The sequence below is a fragment of the Brienomyrus brachyistius genome, chromosome 3 (genome assembly GCF_023856365.1).
Source record: "Brienomyrus brachyistius isolate T26 chromosome 3, BBRACH_0.4, whole genome shotgun sequence".
Classification (NCBI taxonomy): domain Eukaryota; kingdom Metazoa; phylum Chordata; class Actinopteri; order Osteoglossiformes; family Mormyridae; genus Brienomyrus; species Brienomyrus brachyistius.
Window position 1 is genome coordinate 3554673 of NC_064535.1, and position 25496 is coordinate 3580168.

The following is a 25496-nucleotide window of genomic DNA, read 5'->3' on the forward strand; positions in this document are numbered from 1 at the left end:
TCCTGGCTGCTCCATCAAAATCGATATCCAATTATGGGTGAGTTCTGTGATGAAATTCTTTTTGCAGAAACTACAGTGAATCCAGAAAGTGCAAATTAAACACTATGGTCATTTAATATTTACAATGAAATGTGCAAGAGTTTCAATTACTTTATATCCTTGATGGCAGAGTTGCTGTTTTTTTAGAACTGCTAGTCTGCTGACGAGTAAGTCCATTAAATCAATGTGGGCGTCTGCCAAGGTGTTTAATTATTGATATGCTGATAACAGTGGCCCTTTGCTTGATTTACAGCAGTCGTTATTCTACTTGCACCTGCCAAGTTAGTCTGTTTGCAACAATCACCTTTTCCCAAATCAGGACTGTTGTGGTTTCCATTTTCTCTGGGTGATCATGGACCCTTTTCGGCCCACAGTGGGGAACTCATACCTGCTCAGCACCCGAAAAACCAGACTCGAGGTCTGCTGAGGTCAGGGCCCAGTGGGAAGAGACAATCTCAACCGAGCGGGTGGCCAGGTCCAGGAGTTTGTGCAGACCCACGGAGAGAGGCGTGCTGCTTGTGCCGTTTTCTGAAAAGGTGATGTCCTCAGGGATATTCTCCACCAGGACTATCCTGTGGAAACACATCGTTCCATGGGTAAAAATGTGAAAAAACTAACAATGATTAATGGATGTGTTCTTGTGTTCTGGCATTACGTGTGATGTGTCCCTAATGTTCTGTATTATAGCATTTAGCACGCGTCATTAGAGTCACCCACACCCCGAAATGCCACTGATGTCCTTTTATTAAATGGACTAAGAAGGCTTAATATGAGGTTTTACACTGTTCGACACCATTAGACTAGCCCCAATTTTTAGAGTCTTCATGTAAAGCAGCCGCTGATCTTCAGAATGAAGCGTAGCTCTACTCTCTATGGCATAAATACGTAGAGAAATGACGATTTGGAAGAAAAATCCAGGGGCATGCCGAGGTTCTACTATTAGTGTCAAATATGACGTAGTATGATATATGATCCATGTAATATTATAAATATGCCTGTCACCATGCTTTAATACAGAATCAGACCACATCAGATGCGAGAAAATGCTGAGCTAGCAGGCCAGAAATGACAAGGATAATGCAATATATTCAACCTCCTGTTAGAACACTGAACAGGCTGAAAATATGGCCTCCACCCGACCTTATGAAACTTCCCCGCTCTTTTTGTTGAATAAGCATCTTTACTGTAAATCTGATCATAAATAAATCTGCCAGTGAAAAAAATGGTTTCTACCCATAAAACACCCACCATCACCGACAGCAGTAGCCGTAGCAGGTCCAGTTAAACAGCTCATCATTTAAGGAGACAATGACACTACAAATCTGAACATAATGTTTGATAAATGTATGGTGGCCCGTCTCACAAACAAATTACATTTTAGCATCACTGCGCACAAAAACCCGAAGTCTGTTTTCGTTTCCGTGGCCAAAGTCATTTTCCGTAGCTTTTTGAGCACCTGACGCGCTTCCCTGGAGGCAAGTTTGTGACTCTGCACTCCCAGCAAGATCTCGTAAGCCAGGCAGAGACAGTACATTAGAAAATTCAGCGACTGCTTCTTCCTCTCAGGCAGGAAAATGCAGAACAAGGCCCTGTTTTAAATAGACCTTGGTCTATAAAGAAACGAAAGAAAGAAATTTCTGGGAGAATCCAGAACAACGCTTGGAGCGACTGAATGGCATTTTGATTGATTTAAGACCTTGGTTTCCACAGTCAATTAAAGCAAACTATTGCTGTACCTGAAATGTACTTTAATTCCCCCCCATTCATTTCCCTGTCCACATTTTTCAGCAGTTCGAAGAAATGTCGTTATTGTTGCAAGCAAAATGAAATGGACAAGCTGAAGTGAAGCTGAATAGCAAGCTAGCTCACAAAAAAACACAGTCAAAGCCGACTTGCCAACACGAGGCACTATGCTAAGGAACTGACTGTCCAATAGCTGAGGAATATCCAAAACATGATTTTCCTTGATACATTAGGCAACAATGTTTTGGGAAAGGGGCTTGATTTTAAAGGTCCACTCCCTGCTAACTAACTGGGTAACAAATAGTGCACTTAATTACCAAGGTGGAGTAATATAATGGCATCTGACTTAGTTTTGCATCTACAATTTTCCATGCTCTGGAAGATGGCATTAATCAGATCCCTATCCACCCCCCATCATTAGAAAAACTTTCTGATAGAAGGCCAGTGTCTCCCGGAATGTCTGGGAGTGTCGCGGACACAATCGCTGGCTCCTGGTCGCTGGGAGACAAGCAATAACTTCCTGGTATCAGATGTTTCCGCGACATTAACATCTCATTAAGTTTTCAATATGCAGCAAGTGCTTCTGGGATTTTTTTTTTAACCAGCCTTTGTTGTCCCACTGTCTGCACTCAGTTGCTCCGGAGCTTTAGTCAAAAATCTATCAGATGGCTATTCTGGCTTGTGGAGTGTTAATACCATTTCGCTCAGCTGTATGACTGTGTATTTCAACTGTCACAACAAAGTAGATGTATACTTATTATAAATCTCTGTTATTCTGGTGCTACGTTAAGTGAGCCAGCATGCAGCAAAACTATGCACCTCTGGCTTTTATACTGTAGAACACTGATGCACATCTGTTAGCTGAGGAGCTCCCCAGTATATCCGGACAACACTGAAAGTTCACACTGAGCCAATGTGTGCACTTTCTCGCATTGCACTATATATAATTAAGCGATTCCTTCCCATCTTTATGACTGAAAGGTCTAAATGAAAGATCTTGTGTTCAGATTCACAGATGATGCCCCTTTCCATCACCTGAAATGTATTTCCATGCTACCCATGATCAATATAAAAAATTGGTCAAACTTTAAGAATCAGCTGAAAAGGATACCAGTAGACAGGTACCAGTAGACACCAGTGGCAACAGTATTGAAAAAAAAAATTCTTACTGTGCTGTTTCAGTACTGGTGCTAATCATAGTTTGGAGAACCAGACCCAGAAGTGTTAATGTATCACCCAGCAGAACACTCCTAAACACCTTAATATATTAAGCTATACCTCTTTGTAACTGCTCGACAACCTTGGATTTGCTTATCAATGAGATTCATCTGCCGGTATTATTTACTTACAATTAATTGAGTAAATTATACTTTTCACCACACACCTGTATAACAAATTGCTCAGAGTGCATGTTTTTTTACTCTTGTATCCATCTTTATTGCTGCACCCTGATCACATAAAAAATGAACAGAATTCGGGATACAAGTCTGTATTACTAATGCCCTGTACACTGTAAGAGAACCAACTCAACTGTAACGGACACAGGTCAATAGCTATTTCTTCAGAATGGATGTTTAAAACAATGTCATTAATCACACACAGCAGGATTAAATCTACGCCTCTGCTTATTGAGGTGACGTCACCTAGGTATGGCCAGCATTTGGCCTGAAGATGGGGGCTCGTGTTTCCGAAACACTGCAGCAATTTCTTTGTTATCTATACCCAGGACTTTGATGAGTCATGTAAACATAGTTCTCACCTTTTTGCTCGCAAAGACAACTCCACAAATTTGCAGCTTTACCAAGCACAGCGTTTTAAATCTCGTTTATGGCCATCGATCACTTCAAACTCCTGCAGACTGGTAAGTTTTGGGTCAAACCAGGGATAGAGGGCAAGTAGAAACAGCCAATTAGATGGGACTGATTTAGGGCCAAATTGAGGGACAATTGAGGGCTTAGCAACAGCCACCTCAGAGGGGAAAGAAATGGTCAGAAGGTTCTTGATAAGGTTAACCATATTATTCTCTAATAAATGCTCTGCTGTCAAGGGGATCAAAAGGGGTCTGACAACGCAAAGGCAGGATTTATTACACATGGGCCTAAAGTGCTTAATAACCACAAAACAACCACGATCTTTCCTTGAGATGACTTGAGAGAGTCATGTCTGCGATGCACATAAAGATGAATGGTGACACAGATACAAAACGGAAAAAAAGCTAAGTCCTGCCTTTATAAACCACCTGATGCTGAGCTACATGCAAATGCTAAATGGGAAAAAATCTCACATAATCCCTCAGAGGTTTAGATTTACATTCAAGGGGCCGAGACTCATTTGTCTTTGCGTTGCAGCATAAGCAGCTGGAATGCCCCGGCCACCTCCAGGGATTTCAGGCAGCACAGACTTTGTTATAGCTATTCTACCTTTTGAAAGCCCTAAAGCAGCGAGGTGTGTCGCTAAACAGCAGGAGAGCTAAACCCAGAATAGAACCCAAGCCTGCTCTTCCATCCCAGAGTTCCAAGAGCAACCCCAAACGTTGATGTAACAAGGAGATCCAGCGGGAGAAGTTTATTTAAAGCCACGTCTTGTGTCGGAGGCTCCCGTTAACAAGCACCGGTGCGCTGATTGCCAGGCCATGTGCCAAAACTGACAGTGGCAAATAAATTAATTTGTTAAAAATAACAAACAACAGTGGTGCAAACAGAAGATTCTTTGAACAGCTTCACTGCTAGTGAAAAGCTGCTGGGAACAAGCACCTTAGATTCAATTTTAAATAAATTCATACATTTAAGACACATTAAGCTATTTCTGCCAACTGCAGGCAATTGGGGTAAATATGTAAAAAACCTATTAAGCTTCTTGACTAATGGTTGACTGAAAGCAAGACCAACAAGTAAAGGAAAAGATGAGAGTGGAGTGTGAAATAACACCCAAATTGCGAAAAAACACATTCAGGGATAATGCATTACTACTATCAACCTCAGAAAGCGAGAGGGGGAAGAGAGACAGTCTTTTTCTGCACAATGACTTTCAAAAAGAGTAATCTGTAAAAATAGTACAAGGGGAACTAATGACTAGCACTATATACTGGAGTCCCACATAGAAAAGTCTTAAAACCAGGTCTACACTGGCTAGGTCTACAAACACCCAAAACAGTATATAATTTACTTTAATGTATGAAAATACGTGTTGATTTCAAACATTCCGATCAATATTTTATTGCTAACAGATTCAGAAGTGTATTTTTTTCTCTCTCAAACGCCTTATTGATAAGTGATTTCCAAAACACCACAGGCCTGGAAGTTGCTCCGCAATAGACAAGACGCTGCCATTTCAGCATTTCCACTAAACCAATACATGGCCAATTTATTCTGTATAGACCAAGCGAATCCTTGTCCGGCAGCAATCGGTGACAAGGACTGATGAAACTGGTGCCACCTTAGCACTAGCCCATCACCGAGCAAAAACATAAAATGCCACATTTCAAAAGGGGCTGGAGAGAAGCAGTTTGTTAGAGAAGCAGACACATCCACTTAGGCACAGAAAACTAAGGCTGCCAAAGTGAAAAGCCCTCGGCCGAGAGGACTCAATTTTACCTGGGAAAAAAACGTTTGGAATTAACCGTGCAAGAAGACAGATGTCTAAATTTCTGATGGGTGCTAGATCCACGGAATGTGAGGCCGTCCTTTTCAGCTAGTAGCTGACTTGGCCATGTGCCGGCCAACAGACAGCCTCCAGCCATCAAATTAGCAGCGGAAACGAACAGCAAGCTCACTACACCCGGCCTTGAAAGCCTGTTTATGGCCTTCATGAAATGTTACAGCTGGTCGTTGAAGTTCCCTTGACGATGGCCCTACAGTTATTGTCTCACCTAAAAAGAAGCTCCTTACCGGCATTTGGTGCTGCAGTTGTCCTCTGTGATGCCATCCTCATCTCCCCCCCAAATGTCCACAGCAGAGAAAATCAGGGCCACCAGCACGGCGAAGCAGCACACTAGTGCGAAGATCACAACGCATTTCTGCTGAGACTAGGGAAAAAAAACACGAAAGGTGTCACACACACAGATTCTTACTATTTTTATGCACCACTGTGAGCATCCCAGCCTTTACAGCTGCTTGGATGGTTCACCATCAAATGCACGAATTCAGCGATGCACAAATGAAGAGAAGCATCACCCTCACATATTCGCTCAGAAAAATCGCCTTCAGAAAGGTGCATTTCAGCTAACAACTTACATTTTGAGTAAAGCTGACACACTCCAGCAGAGATTCAAATGTGAAATCCAAGAACCATCAGACAGAAACATCTCTTTGTCATCCCGTGACGCCTCCCTCATTGGGTGACACAACTGATACACTTGGGGCACCTGAATAAATGTGTGACAGACTCATTATACTACAACCACATTACGTGGGAAGTTTATATTCCTGGAAGACTGGAAAGGTTGCAATTATAATGAATTGTAAAATAAATCTCACAGACATTCTGACAGCTGGCAGAAAAATAGATCAATGAGAATTAAGAGGCTAAATCCAACCTTTGTTTCAGTCTGATCAGTACCTACTCCAACTGATGTCTTCATCTATGTACAAAACATATATCACCAAGTAATTAATCTGGAAACACCTCGTGCGTATTGAAATGATGAAGCAAAAGGCAGATTCTTATTATTATTGTACTACAAAAGTTGGGCTAAAAACACAAGCACACAAAGCTCTCCTAAGAGGTGAATTTCATAAAATTAAACAAGTAAAATTACTTACTGTTCTTAAGACATCACTATATATAAAAAGCTCATTATCTGTATTTAACGTTTTCTGTGGTTCATTTAAATCTGGGTTTTTAATGATTTTCTGTGACTTGTCACTGTGAACATCTCACATTTGCCTAGAGAAAACAGAAAGACACATGCCATATTTTGCTTGTTTGTAGAACAAGAGGGCATCTTTAATTAGTGTCGGAGAATTAAGAGTTCATCTGGCTCATTAACCCTGGATGTCATGTTTGAACAGAGGGTGGATGTTCAGCTTTCAATGCTATGGGTCCATTCGGCAAGATGCTGCAGGCCAGTTCTGAATAAGACAGTATTTTGTGGACCCGACAGGTTCATGCGTGTGAATACATTTGTGTGTCTGCAACACAGCCATGCTCTCCAAAGTACTCCAGTAACTCAGAGTGATATGACCAAGGACACTTTTCTTCAATCGACCCACAATCAATCCACTCTTCTTGCGATCACCTCTGTGTGTCCAGCCAAAGCAATCAACAGAAGATTTAATAATGGTCTCATCTGTCTGTCTGTTCAGTACCTCCAGGTGTCACAGGCCACTTGGTTAAAGGGTTCTGTCATGCTCCAGCATAAGGAACTAAAACCTATATGACTGCACAGGCACTAATAAAGAAAATCAATTTTCTCAGCATGTCATGAAGTGTTTTCATCAACAAAGCTTTGGCACTGCTAAAGCGTCACCCGGTTCACAACATGCAGACATACGTATTATTCAAACTTCAAAGGTTTCAGAGTAACCGGGATGACCGATATGCATCATTTCGCTTCCGACTGACACATGCAGAATGAGAAGAGCGTTTGCTGTGTGAAGATCCAGACCCAAATAATTTCTCTCAGACTATGACCACAAGCAGAGGCTCAGAAGTAGCTGGCCATTGTATCGTCCAGTCAGGGCACAATGCTTGGAAGGGGGGCGCACAGCACACTTACAGGCCTGCTTTATTATTCCTAATTAGTCATAACCCATTATCATCTCTGTAATGAGAAAACAGAATACAAATAGATGCTGGAGCAATGAAGATATGATGAGTCATAAGGGTAGAACTCAGGTTTGATCTTAGTTTTCATTTGTTTCAGCTCCCAGTGTGAATTTAAACCTAAACCAGGTTTCATGCCAATAGATACACAGGAGGAGGAATGAAATTTTAAAAAGCACAACAAGTAACACACATTTCATTACGCCTTTAACCAGAGCACATAAAAAAAGGGAAACGGTAATCCGCAGTACAGGAAACACATTATCAATAAGAAAGCAAAATAATTTTCGCACCATATTGCCTGAAAAGATGTACCTGACAATACGGACTTAATAAATAACAGTTTTATGGACGAGAGTCATTTAGGTTGTTTTCCAAAGGTTTTCGTAGATACTAGGCAGTGAAAGACAAGCGTGTCATGAGTACCGGATAGTAGCAGTAGGTTTTAAAATCATGCGTGTGCTAAACCAACTTCACCTCCAGAAATCACGTTTCTCTGGAACATCTGTCATAGTTAATGCTGTGCATTGATCCTGGAGGTTGTTAATGGGAAGTAGAAAAGTCAGTGCATAAGGTAAGCTGGTCTGTTAGAGCGTCTACTGAAGAGTCTGGGAAGTCAATGCCTAGGCTAATGCAAAAGAAAAGCGTAATAAACATAATAAAATATTCATTGAGTGGTAAGTGTGGTGCTGTTTTGCTCTGATTGTCAAGTCTTCCTGGAAAATCAAATCCTCAACTGGAGGTTTATACGGTAAAATTCTATATTCACGTATACAGGCAGTCAAATCTGAACTTACCAAAAATACATATTTTAAGAAGGTTCACCACTGGTTCAGATCCCTATGATATAAGTCAATGATGTAACCCGTAAAAAAGGACTACATCAAATACAATCTCCTATACAGTATAACTACAGAATATGTGTGTCACACCAGTCAACTGAAAAAGAAGGATAAAATTATATATTAATGGATGGTCAGTCATGTACATAAGTAGAAGCAATCTTAATCTTTTTCACATGTTAGAGAGAATCGATATGTGAGTATAGACTAATTAAAGATATCCTAACTGCACCCCCTTCATTTATCCTTGCATTGGAAGAATCAGTGATACTCTCATATGTGGTCTGCTGGAAAAAAAGACTCGGGAAACAGGGAACAGAGAAGCTGAGGATGAGGAATGGTCTGCTATGAAGATCCATGGCACTGGAACCAAAGATGACTAACCAAAGCATCTCTGAACATCCACAGACAGGTTCTGGAGCTTCCTAAAGCAGAGGGTTGTATGAAACATTTCATCAATATCTCAACAGACAACCAGGTATTCTGAAGGTGACCAACCACACAGCAGCGGCAGCCAATACCGCCTCTCCAAGAACATGCGAGTTCATGTCCCATTCTCTGTGTTGTTTTGGTCTAGGTGGAATAAAGCGTAATCCAGATGCCAACATGACACACCCACTTCACGGAGTCATCTCGCACTGCTCTCCCCGTCAAGCTTCCCTCTCTGACCATGAAGCCAGTACAGCAAGATTATTAGTAGACAATAGATTGTGGAAATGTCAAGAAAACAGACAAGACGCAGGAAGTCTGTGCTGGCAGGGGGTCTTCTGGGTACAGGAGCTCTACAGAGGTCCTCCATTCTCACGTCCAGGAGGAGCTCTTAAGGTGCTCAGAAAATGTCTCTGGCTGGCTGAGTCACCCAGGCAGCCAAGGTAATGACTGGAACACGGACCAAGGCCTTGTGACTTAGATACCAGAAAACGAGAAGACTTGTCCTGTCAGAAGAGACATGCTGTAGCTGAACTAAATGTGCACAGCCCTAACGCAGCAAACGAGAAACGAAAAAAGCAGAAGCATGGTAAGGTAGTAAAGCAAACCATGAGACAAGGGGATGGACCGGGTGTGGATCTTGATAAGCATCAGCATCAATACAAAGACAAAAACAAACTGGCGTCAGCCATGAGATGTCCCACATATAACATTTTTCTCCTAAATGAACACAGATTGGCAAAACACTAAAAGCTGTCTTTAAACTTCAGTCTTAGTCCCAAGTCAATCAGTTTGAAATCCCTGTCTGTGGAAGGGATTCAGCTATAACACTATAAACATTTCTTTTCACTGTAAAATTGATTTCCATAATAAATAAATGTTGGCATTCATAACTGAAGGTCAGTTTTTGACTTAAAGGAGCTCAGAAGAATTTGAGTCTTTGTGTTTATCTAGCAGAAGCAGACTCAGATGTTTCATGACTGTCACTGCTGCCGTACCCAACCATTGATTTTTTTGGATTTGCCTGACTGGCACTGTGCACATCGATCGTCGTAACACAATTACACATTAACACCAAGATTAACGGCAGATTCCATTGATCAGGTTTTTCTGCCGTAGTCAGCGAACACAAGACATACCGCCATATCGTGTTGTAGTCCTCATTCCCTGTTATGCGTAATTAATTTAAAAAATGACAAGCTTAGTGCGGAAGGATTCAGGCATTGTCTTTGTTAGCAGTGGACTGGTCCGCACACCTTCCCGGAGAGCAATTCCCCATTGTATGGGTAGGAAAGAAAAACAAAGCTGTGACAAAGAAAACAATGTAATAAATTTGCTCTAGAAGGCCAGCTGAAATTTTTATTCAGAACGGAACATTAAACTGGCCACAGCTAGGGGGAAAAAATCAATTGAGAAAAAAAGAACAAGAAAATTTCAGATCCTTAAAATAGAGCAAAAAGGATAAAATAATTTAACAAAATAAGACGAGGCAAAACTTATTCAGAAATTGGGTCCTAGTGTCATACAGACAGCACTGATCAGAGAAACATCAGCAGATGCTATTTATAAGCTACTTCTCAATGTCACACCAAATATTACCATTCGTATATAAAAAGAATTATCAAAGTAGCTATATGAAGTTTATTTCCCGTCATCAAAAGATTAAAAGTAAGTTGGAAAAAACACAGTAACTACAATCAGATGGTTCGTTGATTCCAATCCTCTCAACCAGTCTCACATCTGTTTTGCAAACAAAACTGCACAAGATCATCATTTCTCAGATATATCCCTTAGTCGAATGCAAAAGTAGGTTTTTATTTGGCAGATGGAAACTTCTCTCTCTTATAAAGCTCTCTTTATAAAAGGAACACATCCAAGCAGATGAGGGGGAAACCACACAAAAGGGGATCAGACAAACCATCTGTGTACAAGCACAGCCTGAACCCAGGTTGAACCCAGAGAATACAAGCTGAATAGGATCTCATTTACTATCTAGAGCACAGTGGTGGTAAAATGGCCTCCATCATTGCATTATTTTTGAATATTCATGTTTTGTAACCTTTGCAAGTTACTCACCATATAATGGAGCAGTTGTGGTTTAGTAGGGCAGCGTGGTGGATTAGCGGGTGACAATGTGCATGTGGATGTTGTGGGATGTTGGTGTTTCTTCCACTTTCTGTTTTTTTCCACAGTCTTCAGAGACTGATTGTCTAATGATGAACAAGCATCTTGCCCAGGGTGTACCTTAGCCTTATGCGCTACGCTGCCTAGGATAGGCTTCAATCTCCTCAGGACCCCGGACCAGGATAAGCGGTTGGAAGACAGATGGATGGATGGAACAGTTGACTTAAAAAATGCTCCGTACATGTTACCAGCATGTGATTGCAGTCAGCGGCGTCCATCAGAGTCTCCACAGAGCTTTGATATCCATTCTTCAGAGCCATGCCGCCTTAATGACTAAAGATGGGCCCTTCTGAATAATCAGAGAGACCCCACCTGCTTGGCAAAGCCACAGGCTCACATTTGTGCTGTTAGGTACAGTAATAGGCTGTGCACTGCTGAATAATAAAAAGAAGCATTTTCCCATTTTCCTGCAGGTTCACAGCTTACACAATGGGGAGGCTGAGCACACCGGTAGCAAAAGTGTGGTCGATATAAAAATAAAAGGCCTGCAGTAGGTGAAAGGCAAAATTGAACATTGTGCTCTTTTCCCCTGGGGGGGTGGGGGTGAGTGGAGGAGCAATGCTAATTATTGTTTCACAGCCTTGCCTGCAGAGCAGTGTTGGGCTGTGAACCCAACGCCTGCACGTAACTCCTTTCATGTGGGGCAGGGAGTCAACAACAGAGCCGATGGGCTCTATCGCCATGTGATAAACACAGTTGTGTTTATTCTGTGGAACTGACATGTGGTGGCAATATTACATTAAGCAAGTAGGACATCAAACATGGTTTATTAGAGCATCACAAACATGCAATTAATAAGCAATTAGGTAAGTGCTGGCATTAAAAAACCTCAGGCCTATGAAGACCCAAAGCCAGCTGTCTGGGCATGACAACCACACAGTTTTAAGTGGTGAGTGTTTATCAAGCTGCTTGCGACATTGTGAAGGCACGCTGACCTCCCAGATCCCGTGGGCCAAGTGAGGCACCCTGTCATTTGGACAGACACGGCTTCACAGTGGGCAGAAAGTACTCTGCTTAGGTTCAGCAGATGACAGGATGTTAGGACCATACGTTCTGGGACCAACCGGCTTACCCCTTTTGATCTCTAAAGTGCTGAGGATCTTCAGGTTGGCCAACAGCCCACATAGGACAGGGTGAGAACAACGGGTGAATGTTTTCCATGCTGTTCGTGGGTTCATCTCAAAAAATACAGTCCGATTTATCACTGGACTGCTTATAATTAATCATTTTTCTTTTGAGATTCTGTTGCTTTAAATGGCTTGGTCTTGGGAAGCACTTAACATAAGTGCAGCTTTGAGATGCCATCTCTAAAGTCCAGCGCAGCCTTCAAGCGCCAAGTGTAAGAAGACACCGATTCAAGGAACTCAACTTGCAGGCAAGCATAGCGACTCATTAAGTATGGGCTGCCAAGCAAATACTATAAACTAAGCTCTACATTAACATAATGTATCATTCACAGGCCTTCTGATAAAAGTGAGTAAAAAGTGATTAATGTCCTTGCATCTTGGAGTCTGCACACATCTACAAGTACAGTTTCTACATTGCTCTCTTAGTCGTGCTGGGTCTGGGTAAAGGGGCTTAATTTCACTGGACTTCATGTTTGGCTAAATATGTGTAAAACATGTAAAAGGTACGCTTTGATCAGTCCAGGTGAACAGTGATCATGTCAGTCTAGTTCAAACTCACATCACTTTATGCATACGATATGCGATACAGTCCTCGAAGACCATGTGCACATTAAACAAGACATTCAATCTGTTAAAACTGCCGACATCTGGCATCGCACACAAAACCTGAACAATCAAGGATCTTAAATGAGACAATGTTGCAATGTGTTCTGCTACTGTCATACACACAACACTGGCTAACTGGAAACCTTTGGGAAGACCACCGGCAATGAAGAGCTTATGTGGAAATCTTTCAAAAGAAGAGGAGAGGGGATAGAAACCTGCTCATTAGTTTCTAATCAAGTCCTATCATGAGCTCATCTGCCTGGTATGTTCCAGGGTTCTAGAGGATTGCTTTCCCTATCACAATTATGCATCATTTCCCATTCCCCGGCACAATGTCTCCACAAACAGGAAGCACCATTCTGCATTGAGAAATGGAATTCATAGGCGGATGTGTTATGTGGGAATTCGATTCTTGCCCTGCCTAGGAAAATAATTTATGACTCCTGCCGGACTACCATGGAGATGCTGACTTTGACAGATTAGGTAGAGATTTTGTGGATCTGATGTGTGAGACTTTATAGTCTAGGGTTGAAGAATCAGACTAAGCACTAGGTATGGTTCAACAGTCAGGCCAGTTCTGTTACATGTAACATCATCCAACACTAAATAGAGTTTAATCAGCAATGCACAAACACCCGTTTTTTCTGTAGTAACCAGGAACCAATGCTGAATAACAAACATAAATTAATTACATTTAATAAACAGTCATGAGGCTGCTTCCGCTATTCAACTACTGTTTGAAGAAATTAAACGGCCAGATGAAGGACGTGGCCTTATATTTCCTGAGATGGCTACAAGATGTCCTGTTGACCTCAATGGAATTTGCTCCTGGTTTCTCAGGCAGGAACCTCAGTAACATTTGCCATACTCATATTGTGTATTCTGCTGGGAACAGTCTCCCAGCAGAGCTGTGTTTGTGCCTGGCAGTCAGACTGGTGACTGGCGTGCACTGACAACCAGCAAAGATGGTGTGATTCAGGAGTGCAGCTGCATTTTCCATGTATTCTGCATACAAAACTGCTATTGGGACATGGCAGTCCAGTTATGTTAAGGTCTGAGGGATGTTGGGGATGGCGGCTTTCCAGTTACTGTCAACACAGCAGAAAGGTCAGAACCACCTGAGGAACATCAGGTCATGGTTAGAGTGGTGCTATTCGAGCAATTGTGAGCTGGTATCTGAGAGGACTGAGCGGTGCAGGAGAAACACTCACGAACCAGTGATCCTACACCATGAGGCGTAACCATTCCTTTCATTTTCACCACATAAGTCAAGCTGAATACTATCAGGCTGATCCACTTTCATCACAGCACACAAATAAATAGACTCATAAATAAATAATCTGCCTGCCACAAGCCTTGACTTCTGGGAAGCGGCTAATTTGAATCAGGATGGGTGGGACATGTGAAGCAGAACCGAGGGCAGCGACGGTGATTCATTTCCAGTCAACCAAGCATTTCGCCAGGGAAAGCTCACCAGTCTGAGTATTTGCAAGTTAATGGGCACCAAAAAACAAGCAAACAGACAAATAAAATAAACAAAACTCTCCGAGGCGAGACCAAGAGCTGTAAATCACACTCCTCACTGACTTGTGGCTGATGGAAGGAGAGAGAGAGAGAGAGAGAGAGAGAGAGAGAGAGAGAGAGAGAGAGAGAAGCGGAAGCCTCCCCCTGCATCTCGGGATGAGCCACAGATTGCTGCCCCTGGATCCTCTCAATCGATAAGTCAATTAAACCTCCATTAGACATACTTGAGAGCCCTACAGCTGCCCTGGGGACCAGAGATCCCCCCCGGCCTATGCAAATCTGTCCTGAATGGAGGGAAGGAGGACAGACATGGCAGAGGAGTATGCTAAATCACAATGACCGACAGTCTCATCGTATCAGCACCCAGTTGCCTCCAGAAACCCAGCATGCTTTTCTAAATGCTGATATCAGCATGATATCTGCCTGCTAGCCCTGAATCCACTGGCGATACCCAGAGAAACAGTCGTTTCGGCCTCTATTTGGGGGAGGTGAGCAAAATGAACTAATAAATGCTTGTTATCTTTATTTTTAACCTTATATATTTCTGGCTGATGTGACCAGTTTGGTAACATCCCCTTCTTCCTTTCTTATATCGGTCAAAGTGCTGCGCTTCCTCCTTTGTGTCACTGTCAGCAGGATTGTGGAGGGGCCGTGGGGATCCAGGAGGCTACATGACTTCATGGTAAAATCTCCAGTCATGCATTGGGGAGGGTCTGCACATTTTTTACAGACATGATAACTGTGACCTGAATTTCAATCTCTCCTTACATTTCCCAGTATAACTACCTGCGTACATTAATAGACCATATACAGCTATCTAATTTCTATGTATGATGTACGTGGCCAATAAAGATCAGTTGGACCAGATCCCAGTAGATTTCACTTCAGATTGAAAACATCTGGCAAATTGCATTCAGCAAACCATCAAGGTAATTTCTGTTCACAATAACAACAACAATAAATGCATCTTTATGCTGTATTTTTAATCAAATGGTCACCAAAAAAGGCATCATAATAGGAAAGGAGACAAACTCAAAAGAAACTATTTTTTTTTTGTTCCGCAGTCCAGACCTGGATTTGCAGTTAGTGGATGGATGGACAGACGGATGGATGAATGTTTTCTTTCAGGGGGCCTGGACACTGACATCGGTGAAGTCTGGTTTCAGAAATTACTTCCACAAATATGTATGATAACATATCACACATAACTGTTCTCCAGTTAAATAAGAAATATAGCAAACTCATTTATTTCAGGTAGATATTATTAAACTGTGGCAGCTGATGGAGTTCATGTGGGATACTGACAGTGAGTCTAATCTATGTGTTAATATTTTTAACACTTTTGTGACTTTCAGTCGTCAGGACTCCAATGAGACTCTCCCAGAGAAAGCACCCCACCTCTCTTTGTTATTACACTAGAGCAACTGACGCCTAATGCATTTGATTAAAAAACTGAGGCGTTAAACTCTTGGTACAGGAGGATAATAAACTAAAGCTAAAGTTAATATTGTAACACTTTCTACGACTGCCATGTCTATCGGAAGCTATGAACACATACATAACACATAGAAACATTCATAAAATAAATATCTATAAAAGAAGTTTCTATAATGCATTATAGATGTCAGTGTTACCGTTACTATAACATGAGAATTTTTATTTGTATTTCACTGTATTTAATAAAACGTGTTTTTAAATGAAATTTTAAAAACTGAAGAACAGAAAGAAAAGCATTTAAGAATCCCAAACATGGTGCAGGTTTTTCATATATATATATATAAAACATTTATATAACATTTTGTTGCTATTATCTCAGCCTGATACTAATCAGTTTGACGGTTTGTCTTGAGGTGACACGAGTCTGGAATAAACATTATTATTACTATATAGGCATAGAACCGGAAATATTTATACAGCCAGCAGTAAGTGAAAAGCCCACACATTTAAATCATATGACAATATATAGACATATTTATTCTGACATTACACTGATATAAAAGAGCCATTTAAAAGGAAACTTTGCTATTAACCATCGGTTCTTGGACAAGATTTGATTCAGTGCCTAATAAAAGTCTGGTCTTGACAGAGCTGCACACAGGAGACCAGTTCGTGCAAGAAAGCCAAGCAGTCACCCAGACTTACAGCAGCATTTCTTCCACTGTCTGACAGTTTCTTCCTAAATCTGTGTGCCACCATTATGTGCAAATTGAAGGGTTCCTTCCTACCAGATTTGCCCATGCCTGGAGGATGGTTTAACTACACTGAATTACAGCAGGACAACTGTATGGCAATGTTCCATGCGAATAAGGAGGTTAATTGAGTTGTTCCATCAAACCTCCTCTGAAAAGAGGCTGCACTAGCTGATAAAACAGATTCTAAAGCAGCATAAAAGATCTTATGGACCAGCTTATTCTATCCTGAAGTAAAAGCAACTCTTTGGTGATAAAACCATGCACATGTGGTCGACCCAGTGTTAATATTTTCCAAACACAACGAACAGGGCACAGTTTGTCCCTGGGACGTCTCTCAGCATGAGTTCTGGAAGAAAATTATCAGCATTTCAAAACTATTCCTGCACCTCCCCCCCAACATATGAGTGCACATGAACATAGACACACAGTATCACGGTCATGCTGGCCCCCCTGCTCTCTGCCTTTGTTCACCTGCCGCTATTTGTGCCCGAGGCCCACCATAACCAGCGGGCAGGGCAGACCCCCATTCTCCCCCCCACAGCAAACAGCATGATACCGGCAGGGTGGGTCAAAGTCAGCCCTGCTGACCTCTCCGAGCACCATGCTGAGGCTCAAAGGAGCAGTGGGCGTGGAGGCCAGTGGCTGAACCTCTCACCTACACACCCTGCTAAGTGAGAAACGCAGCCTGGTGGTACAAACCCTTCATCTGTGTGTTTTGCTGGAGAATTAAAGGAACAACTTCCAAATCCTACTGCCTCTTTTAATCATAAGACACCCGCAAGTTATTCCCCACACTGCACTGTTTCGATGGGAAAAAACAGTATAAATCATAATTTTTTGCGAAGCCCAAAATATCCACCACAGTCCAAGCAAGACACCAGCCACCGCATCCTCAAAATTACCCGGAATGCACCTTCTGATGAAGTTTCATACCCACAATGAAGAACCAGGGAAAAGTTTTGACCCACAACATACATATGAACTAAAGAATTCAAAAAAAGACAAAAAGCACAAAAAAGCAGTAAAAAAAAATTAAACAGCACAGCAATTAGGCACAGTGGTCAGTTGACTTACTGAGTCACAGGTTTCTCTCTGAGGTGATGAAGAAGAGTTAGTAGGACAGGGAGGAGCAGAGGCTCACCTTCATGCTGCGATCCGTACGATGACAGTTGGATCCCACCACTGGGTGTCACCCCACCCGCCCCTTTCTTCAGGCAGTCCTGAGCAGAGATCAGAGAGCCTGAGAGCCCCCAGGCTGTGCGCGCTCACGGAGATGTGTGCGCCCCACACGCTGTGCCGCGCTTGCCCTGCCGGCGCTGGCTTTTATGGGCCAGTGGCATCAGCGTGAGGAGCGCGACGTGAACCGTGTCGACAGGAAGCTAAGCATAGTGGCATCAATCTCCCCCTGCGTGCTCACACTCTGCACCCCGCTGGATGAGAGAGAGAGGGAGGCAGGGAACGAGAAAGAGAGGGAGAGAGAGAGATCCACCCTCCCTGTCCCAGCACTCTACGCCCCTCCCCTCTACACAGAAAGCCCTGTTCTCAAAGTCCTGCCTCCTCCCCACAGCTCGGCAGCCCACCCTGCAACAGCAGCTCTGCGCGGAGCCAGCGACAGTACCTGCTTTCAGCGAAGACTTCCAAAAGCTCAGCTCACAGAAATAGCCGTTTAAAATTAGACATCGGCGACACGGCCTTCGGTAGTTAGTTAACTTCTCTGGCTTGAGTTTATAAGAATTATGCCAAATCCAACAATAACAAAACGATAGATGGTATTTAATCAAATCCTAATCTCTGTGCATGCATCATCTGATACACATAAACACACAGGAACAATATGTATTGCGTTAATAATGCTGCTTAATCGCCGTTTCATTAAAATGATTTAAGATACGCATTCTCACCCTAAAAAGAGCTGACCAAACTTACGGCAAACCCTCCAACCCACTGTCCTTATTTTCCTCACTCTGATATGAACTGAACCAATTTACATTCATACTGTACATTTAAAGAAAAAAGTACTCCCAATACAAACCGTCGTCCGGAATAACAGGCACCAAGCCCCCCAAACCAAATATTTTTCTTCTTAATTTAGCATAATAGTAAAATGAACCCCATCCACCCAGCCTCCATCCACTTATGTAGTACAGGGTCACGGGCAGGCTGCAGCTTATCCCATGCAGCAAAGGGCATAAGGCAGGAATACGTTCGTACACTAAGGCCAATTTAGAGATGCCAGTTCTCTTAACTGCATGGGTTTGGACTTGGAGGAGGAAACCAGAGAACCCAGGGGAAACTCCACACACGCACGGCAGGAGCAGGATTGAATTTCAGATCTGACATGTTTCTTCCATGAGGAAACATCTTACTCTGCTGTGAAGCACCCCCCCGCCTATTAATGCTGACAAGCACCATCTGTTTTGATCTGAAATCCACAGAAGAGGAAGCAGATACCAGAAATTAATTGAAGAGCTCTAGATGCTATCAGTTAAATTATCACATGTCAAACATTTACACTTATTTTCAATAATACTGGAGAAATACTTTGACTGCATTAGTGCTGCTGGGTCTCTAGTTTCATTCAAATATTTAGATATTAAATACAAGGCACAGTGGAATATGAAGGGGTCTGAAGTTGTATTTAGTGATCGGCACTGTTGACGTCCACCAGAGGGCACTCCTGGAGTGCCATCTCCTGGTGGATATATGGACAGACTTCTAGGGACCACAGCATGTCAACGTATTCACACATACCAAGCTGGCCCAAGGCAAGCATGTCAAGACCAAGCTCCCAAAAACAGATCATTTCAAAAAAAATCTGCAAAGAAAACAAGTGGCTATTACTCAGCATCTCTCTCCTAAATTAATGGATGATTTTTTTGCATCTCACAGAGGCAGTTAAGTCCCATTGCTCACATAGCATAGCCCTTAACAGAACTGTACAGCTGTAAGTGTGTTTCACCACTGACTAAGTGACACATCTGCCACATATTTGTTTAAAAATAACGGAGAATAAACACAATTTTGGTGCATTTCAATTTTTTTTGGTTCCTGGCTTTATATCTAATACGTTGGACACCTATGGTACCATCAGAAATGCAGCATCATTTCATTTCCTGATGCAGCAGGAAATACAGCAGGCCAAAGTGCTGTAGCATTTAAATTGAATTGAAATGAATTTAAACACTTTACTACAAACCACATCCAACAATGGAAATGTCCATTTTACAAAAACAAAAAAAAAACTGACTAAAAAGTTTGGAAATGCTATGAAGTGGTTATTCTGTGAGGCATCGATGGTAAAACTGGCATATCTATTGAAATAAAAAAATTAGTTATTTCTGTTATTAGTTAGTTCATCTGAAACTACCAGGGATTGCTGCTGACCACCAGGAACCACTATTAATCTTGCATTTGATTTGTTTTTTTTTGGTGGGGGGCTCAGAGCAGCTATTTAACCTGTGGTATAAGTGACATATCTGACCTCTTCAGCATGTTTTTGCTTGCAGAGTCCTGCCAGACAAAAAAATCATTTTGGAGCGACTAACAGCTGCAAACAGAGTGGGAGGGAAGAAGCGGGAATAATGAGAGCACTGGCAACCATCACTGGATGGGTGACAACTTCTCTTCTGGGATTCAGAATGGGGCAGGAGTTAGGGGGGGTTACACTCTTTAACAGCAGCTTAGAACACGCGCATGCATGCGGCACAATTGAACAGCAGTCGATTCCACAGTGACAAGGTAAAATGAGTTAGAACCAACAGTCAACCATTGCTGGGAAGCCCTGGAAATAGGGGCTGTGTGCCCAGTATTCATACATATAAACACATAAGCCATTTAGATTCACCAATCTACTGTAACTGAACTGCCAGCTATGATCGCTGCCGTTTCCATGTTTCCAGTTTGCTGAAGGTGCAACAGACCTGGTAGGGAAAACAAGGCTTCCCTGGGTGAGGCCGGATGGTGTCCACGTGCAGAGCATGAGCAGCCTCCTTAAAGTCCACACGACTCACATCCACATTTATGCTGCTGACATGACTTGAGTTCTGTGCTTTCGGCAAAACAGAGTCCCTGCCACAGAAGTAAACATTGGCGTGGGCGGCTAAAAGCTCCCTTCTAATTAATGCAATTGTAACTAATTGCAATTGTAACTACTTCTTGTTTCTTTTTTAGATGCATTTGGCTTTCTGCTTTAAGTGTGGGTTGCAAGCCAGAACAAATGCAAAAGGTCAGTAGCTACTGAATACAGGGTTTCTTAAATAAAGGTTTTATTAAACCCAGCCACACCAGAGGCAGGAGTCAGGACCCTTTTAGATACACAATACGCTATGGATAACAGTGAGAAGACAAACATGGCCCTTGATCACTCCACAAAACATCATCCTCACACAACCAGTCTCTTTCCCATTACAGTCTTAATTAATCCTCACAGCTGTAGTCGCATGAAAAATACAACTCATTTACAGAGGCATCAATAATAAGTAACCCTTTTGCATTCATCATTAGTTATGGCCTGTTACACACTTTTGGCTGCTAATGTAAGGACACTTGGTTTGGGGTTTGTTTTTTAATGCATTTTTTTTTTAATTTGAGGCCTAAGTCTTGGGAGTGTCATAAATTTCAAGCATCAAGCATAACTTCGGACATTTCGCTGCGTCAGCTTCCCTTATAAAGCAGACTGAAGTTTGCTGCTTTTTCCAGTGAAAGGACTTTTTACAGTTGAACAGTATGCTCCTAAATCCTTCCACACTTGTATTCTCTGTTCTCAGAATGAGCTGCTAAATCAACCGTGGAATTACTCCGAAGTCAAAGACCAGCAGGGTAACATAGTTTGGCTCTACACTTCAGCTGGGATGGGTAGGGATATCCTACACTGCCAATCATCAACTTCCACTGGTGACTTCACTAGTTCCCACTGGGGTAAACCAGTCAGTAATGAACAGTATATGATAATCCAAGCTTAAACCCTCATTACTCCCATCACTGCTCCCAAGTATTTTATTAAAATGTCTGTTTCATATCAAAAAGCTTGTGACATGTGAAATGATGACAAAGAGATGTTTAAACATATACAGATGAATTCTTAGATCATCTCCCAGAGGTGACCTGGGGTCAGTCACAAAAGTGTCCTGCACATGCACAAAAACACGCACACACAAACACTGCATCGGGAGTCCTGGTGGATTTGAAAAGTGATACATGCCACAACACTGGTATTTCAGCATTTCCAATTACGAGTTCAACAGCAACTGGATGTTGATGTAAACAAAGAAGGAGAAAACATACCTTTAGCATGAGTATAAGAAAACCCAAGGCCTCCTTCTCTGTTAAAAGCCTAATCTGTGTAAAAATCCTAGGATGCAGCTTTAATCCTAAAACTCAAAATCCAAATTATTATGGTTAGCCGTCTATTACCAAAGAACCAGAGGAGCACAAGAAAGGTTAAGAAATTACAGCATGTCCCCACTGAGGAAGTACAAACGGAACCTGGTTACCTTCTTTCTCTTGACTGCTGCTGAGTCCATTCCTGAGACACAGGACCGCATTTGAGTAAGAAATGAGCCAATGTGGCTGCTTATGTTACAAGGACAGTATCAGTACGTGCAGCAACTCAGAGTGGCTGAAGTCCAATCGAGAATGACCCATCTAACTTGTCACAGTGTTCAGGCAATGTCTTTAGGACAATGCATTCAGAATGTACAGGATACCCTGGGCCTTTGTCATTCTTTCTAAAAATACAGTGAGGAATGGTGGACAGTGTCGGGTCATGTGATCTCCATCTGTACTGGGCTGCTAACTATGGACAGACAGGGATGGCAGTAAGTCCTTGAGCTTGTGATACATGTCTCTGTTTCCAACATATCAAGTTGCTTCTCCCAGTGCTTGCATGGTGTGTGGCCCAAATGCCAGCACTGCATGCATAAAAAGTCCAGCAACATGTATGGAAGAGGATTTATGAACATGGAGTTTCAGTCTGAGGTGGTGAAGTATCAACTGGACAGAGACAAGCAGATGCATGATCTAACATGAGACTTTTCCCCACTTTATTAGCTTGGACATTTGTGTTTACCAATGAATAAAATTTTGCATTTGGCCGATAGCTTCCACAATACAGTATGTGCGCTCCATCACCTACAACTAAAAAAAAAGATTCTTCATCTAATCCTGAAAAATAAGTGTATGCACTTTTGAGCAGCTTTGAGTCAAGCAGTTCAAATGACTTCTGAAACAGTGACATTTACTGAGCAATATGCTTTTTCCTTTGGTGTGGTAATATATGGAGAAAAGCCCCCCACTAGACATTCTGTGGTTTCTTTGAAGATCCTCCCGAAAGCAACTGCAGACAACATGCGATCCTGAAAAGCTGTATTCCAGTTATGGAACAACAGTAAAAATGTCTAAAGAGTGGTAACTAACAGAAAACCCAGACCTGATACATCCCCATGTAAGGTCTCCTTGATCTACTGTGATCTTTAAAGCATTGTACTGGAGAAAAATAAACCATTAAATCATGGCCCAGTCTCCCAGCAAAACAGAACAAGGGGCTATAATATCTTGGGTCTGAGTTATTTTGTGGTCACCAAGAGATATTTACCATTATATTTTAGTATAGAAAATGGATGGATGGATGGATGGAAGGATTTAACAACAAATTTCTCTGCAAACATTCAGTGGAACAGCATGATGGAAAACAAATACAGTTCCAGATAATGGTATCCTATTAAACCAGGATAACTCAGGAATTCCCACCTACTTCCAATGAACAGCTATTCTCTCTGACTTAAAAGTGTGCTGGCAAGTCACCACACATCAGTTGAAACTTGTTATGCGTTCAAAAGTGCCAAAAGGACTGTTAACTAATAAACTGTTCGGGGAACTGACAAAAATTCATATTACAACCGGAGCTGCTATATCCGGTTTCCACATTTAGCTAACCCACTCATGGGCAATCAGGGAGTGTTCCAATACTAAATTGTACTTTTGTCAGCAGTTTCTGGAGATACGCAGAGTTTAGCTTTATTGATGTAAGACTGTTAACAGATGCAAAGGCAATCCCCCCACCCCTGGTAATAGCTTAGTAATGGACAATCTGTCAGCTGGTATTGTATGGTTAAACGTCCTACCTTTGGGAATGCATGAAGTTGGTCTCAAATGCAGCAGTATCGACTGCTGCTTCCTTGGCAAAGGGACCCAAAAGGCAGCCAGGGGACCTTTGTAAGACTGACATGAGGAAATATATCAAGAGATCAATTAGCAACTTCGATACACTGAAATATGGGGTTTAGCAGAAACTTCACAGTGAGAATCCATCAATTTTTACAGGATTGCTTATCCAGTGACAGCTCCCTGGGGAAGGTCTGTGCTGGGGTACTGGAGAGGAGGGTCTATTCATTGGTCGAACCTTTGATGCAGGAGGAACAATGCAGATTCCAACCTGGTCACAGAACATTGGACCAGCTCTTCACCCTCACAGGGATATTGGAGGGGTCATGGGAATCTACATGTGTGTTGTGGACTTGGAAAAGACATACGACCATGTCCCTTGGGGGGTCCTGTGGGGGCGCTTCAGGAGTATGGGGTAAGAGTCTGTTGGACCATCATGTTCCCGTATAAACGAAAGCCTGCTTCGCATTGTGAGCAGTAAATCAGACTCATTCCCCGTGGGTGTTGCAATTCCACCAAGGTTGCCCTTTGTCGCCAATTATGTTCATAATTTTTATGCACTGAATTTCTAGGCATCGCCATGGAGAAGAGGGGGTCTGAAACAGGGAGCTAAGGATCCCATCTTTCCTTTTTGCAAATGATATTGTCCTGTTGTTGTCATCAGGCTGTGATCTGCAGCATGCACTGGAGCAGTGCGGCTGAGTGTGAAGCGGCCGGGATGAGGATCAGCACCTCCAAGTCTGATGCCATGGTTCTCAACCAGAATAAGGTGGACTGCCCTGTCCTGCAGGGGGATGAGTCACTGCAAGTGGAGGAGTTTAAATATCTCAGGGTCTTCTTCACGAGGAAGCTGGAGATCGACATGTGTATTGATGCAGCATCAGCAGTAATGTGGATGCTGCACTGTTCTGTCGTGGTGAAGAGAGAGCTGAGCCAGAAGGCAAAGCTAACGCTATGGGTGACATTATGATCATTAATTATGCAAAAACACAAACGTTTAAGCTGTACCACGATACTTACGATATTCAAATTGGTGACAATATGAATGTTCATATTCACAATGCAATATTTAATCGGTATACCGCCCCATCTGATTTGATGACGTATGCAAATTACTTGTTATCCTTTGACCCCCTTCTTCTAAGTTTTGTAGAAGTTTATGCATAATAGTTACAATGGAAAAACATTTTACTGGCAGTATGTACAGTAAGATGTGTATCTGTAGCCAATCACAAAGAAGCAAGTCTTGAGTACTGTACTAAACAGGATATTAAAACAACAAAGAACATACATTTTAACAAATTAAAAATCAAGCAAATCACAGAAAACTGAATAAGTACTATCGTCCATAATAATTACAATAACAGCAATAAATAATAATAATAATAATAATAATAAACTTATGAAACTATTAAGTGAATTCACATAGGTTTGTTGTTTTTATATATTGGTCAAAGAGGACAGCCTAAGGACACCTTAAGCTTAAACATGCTTTCCCCTTCTAATCTGATAGTGTTTAGTCATGAATAAAATATTGGATATTAAATCATTCTTTGAAATGTCAATTTATTACATTGTGTGAGTATGGGGCAGGTTGTGTAATTAAATCAATATAAAATTCGGAATGTATATACAATGCATATTAAACTGTGTATTAAACCCTTGTCTTGCTTTTGGAATAGTTATAACCATTCAACAAGGCGTTCTTCTACTAATTTTGAGAAAACACAGAGGTGATTAAATGTGAGACAAAATGCCACATAAAAGCCATATTTCATTCCGGCCCCTCTCATATACATACATTCTCCTTTCACATACATGTATTTTCACTCTCAAACACAAATTTTCCATTTTCTAGTAAGATAAGATAAAATAAAATAACATGC

At 42.0% G+C, this 25496-nt stretch overlaps 1 protein-coding gene across 2 annotated transcripts in view; it reads right to left on the minus strand.

Annotated features, from left to right (window-relative positions):
- Positions 1-25496, minus strand: part of pld5 (phospholipase D family, member 5) — a 43908-nt gene that overhangs the window by 11763 nt on the left and 6649 nt on the right. The window contains exons 1-3 of one of the 2 annotated variants that reach the window (XM_049009228.1): positions 17591-17905; positions 5670-5806; positions 428-611 (exon numbers count right to left, since the gene is read on the minus strand). In XM_049009228.1, the coding sequence (XP_048865185.1) occupies positions 428-611; positions 5670-5806; positions 17591-17596 (327 nt within the window). In that variant the 5' untranslated portion in view covers positions 17597-17905. Of the gene's footprint in view, positions 1-427; positions 612-5669; positions 5807-17590; positions 17906-25496 lie in introns of those variants that run through there. The other variant, XM_049009227.1, reaches the window with a different exon arrangement.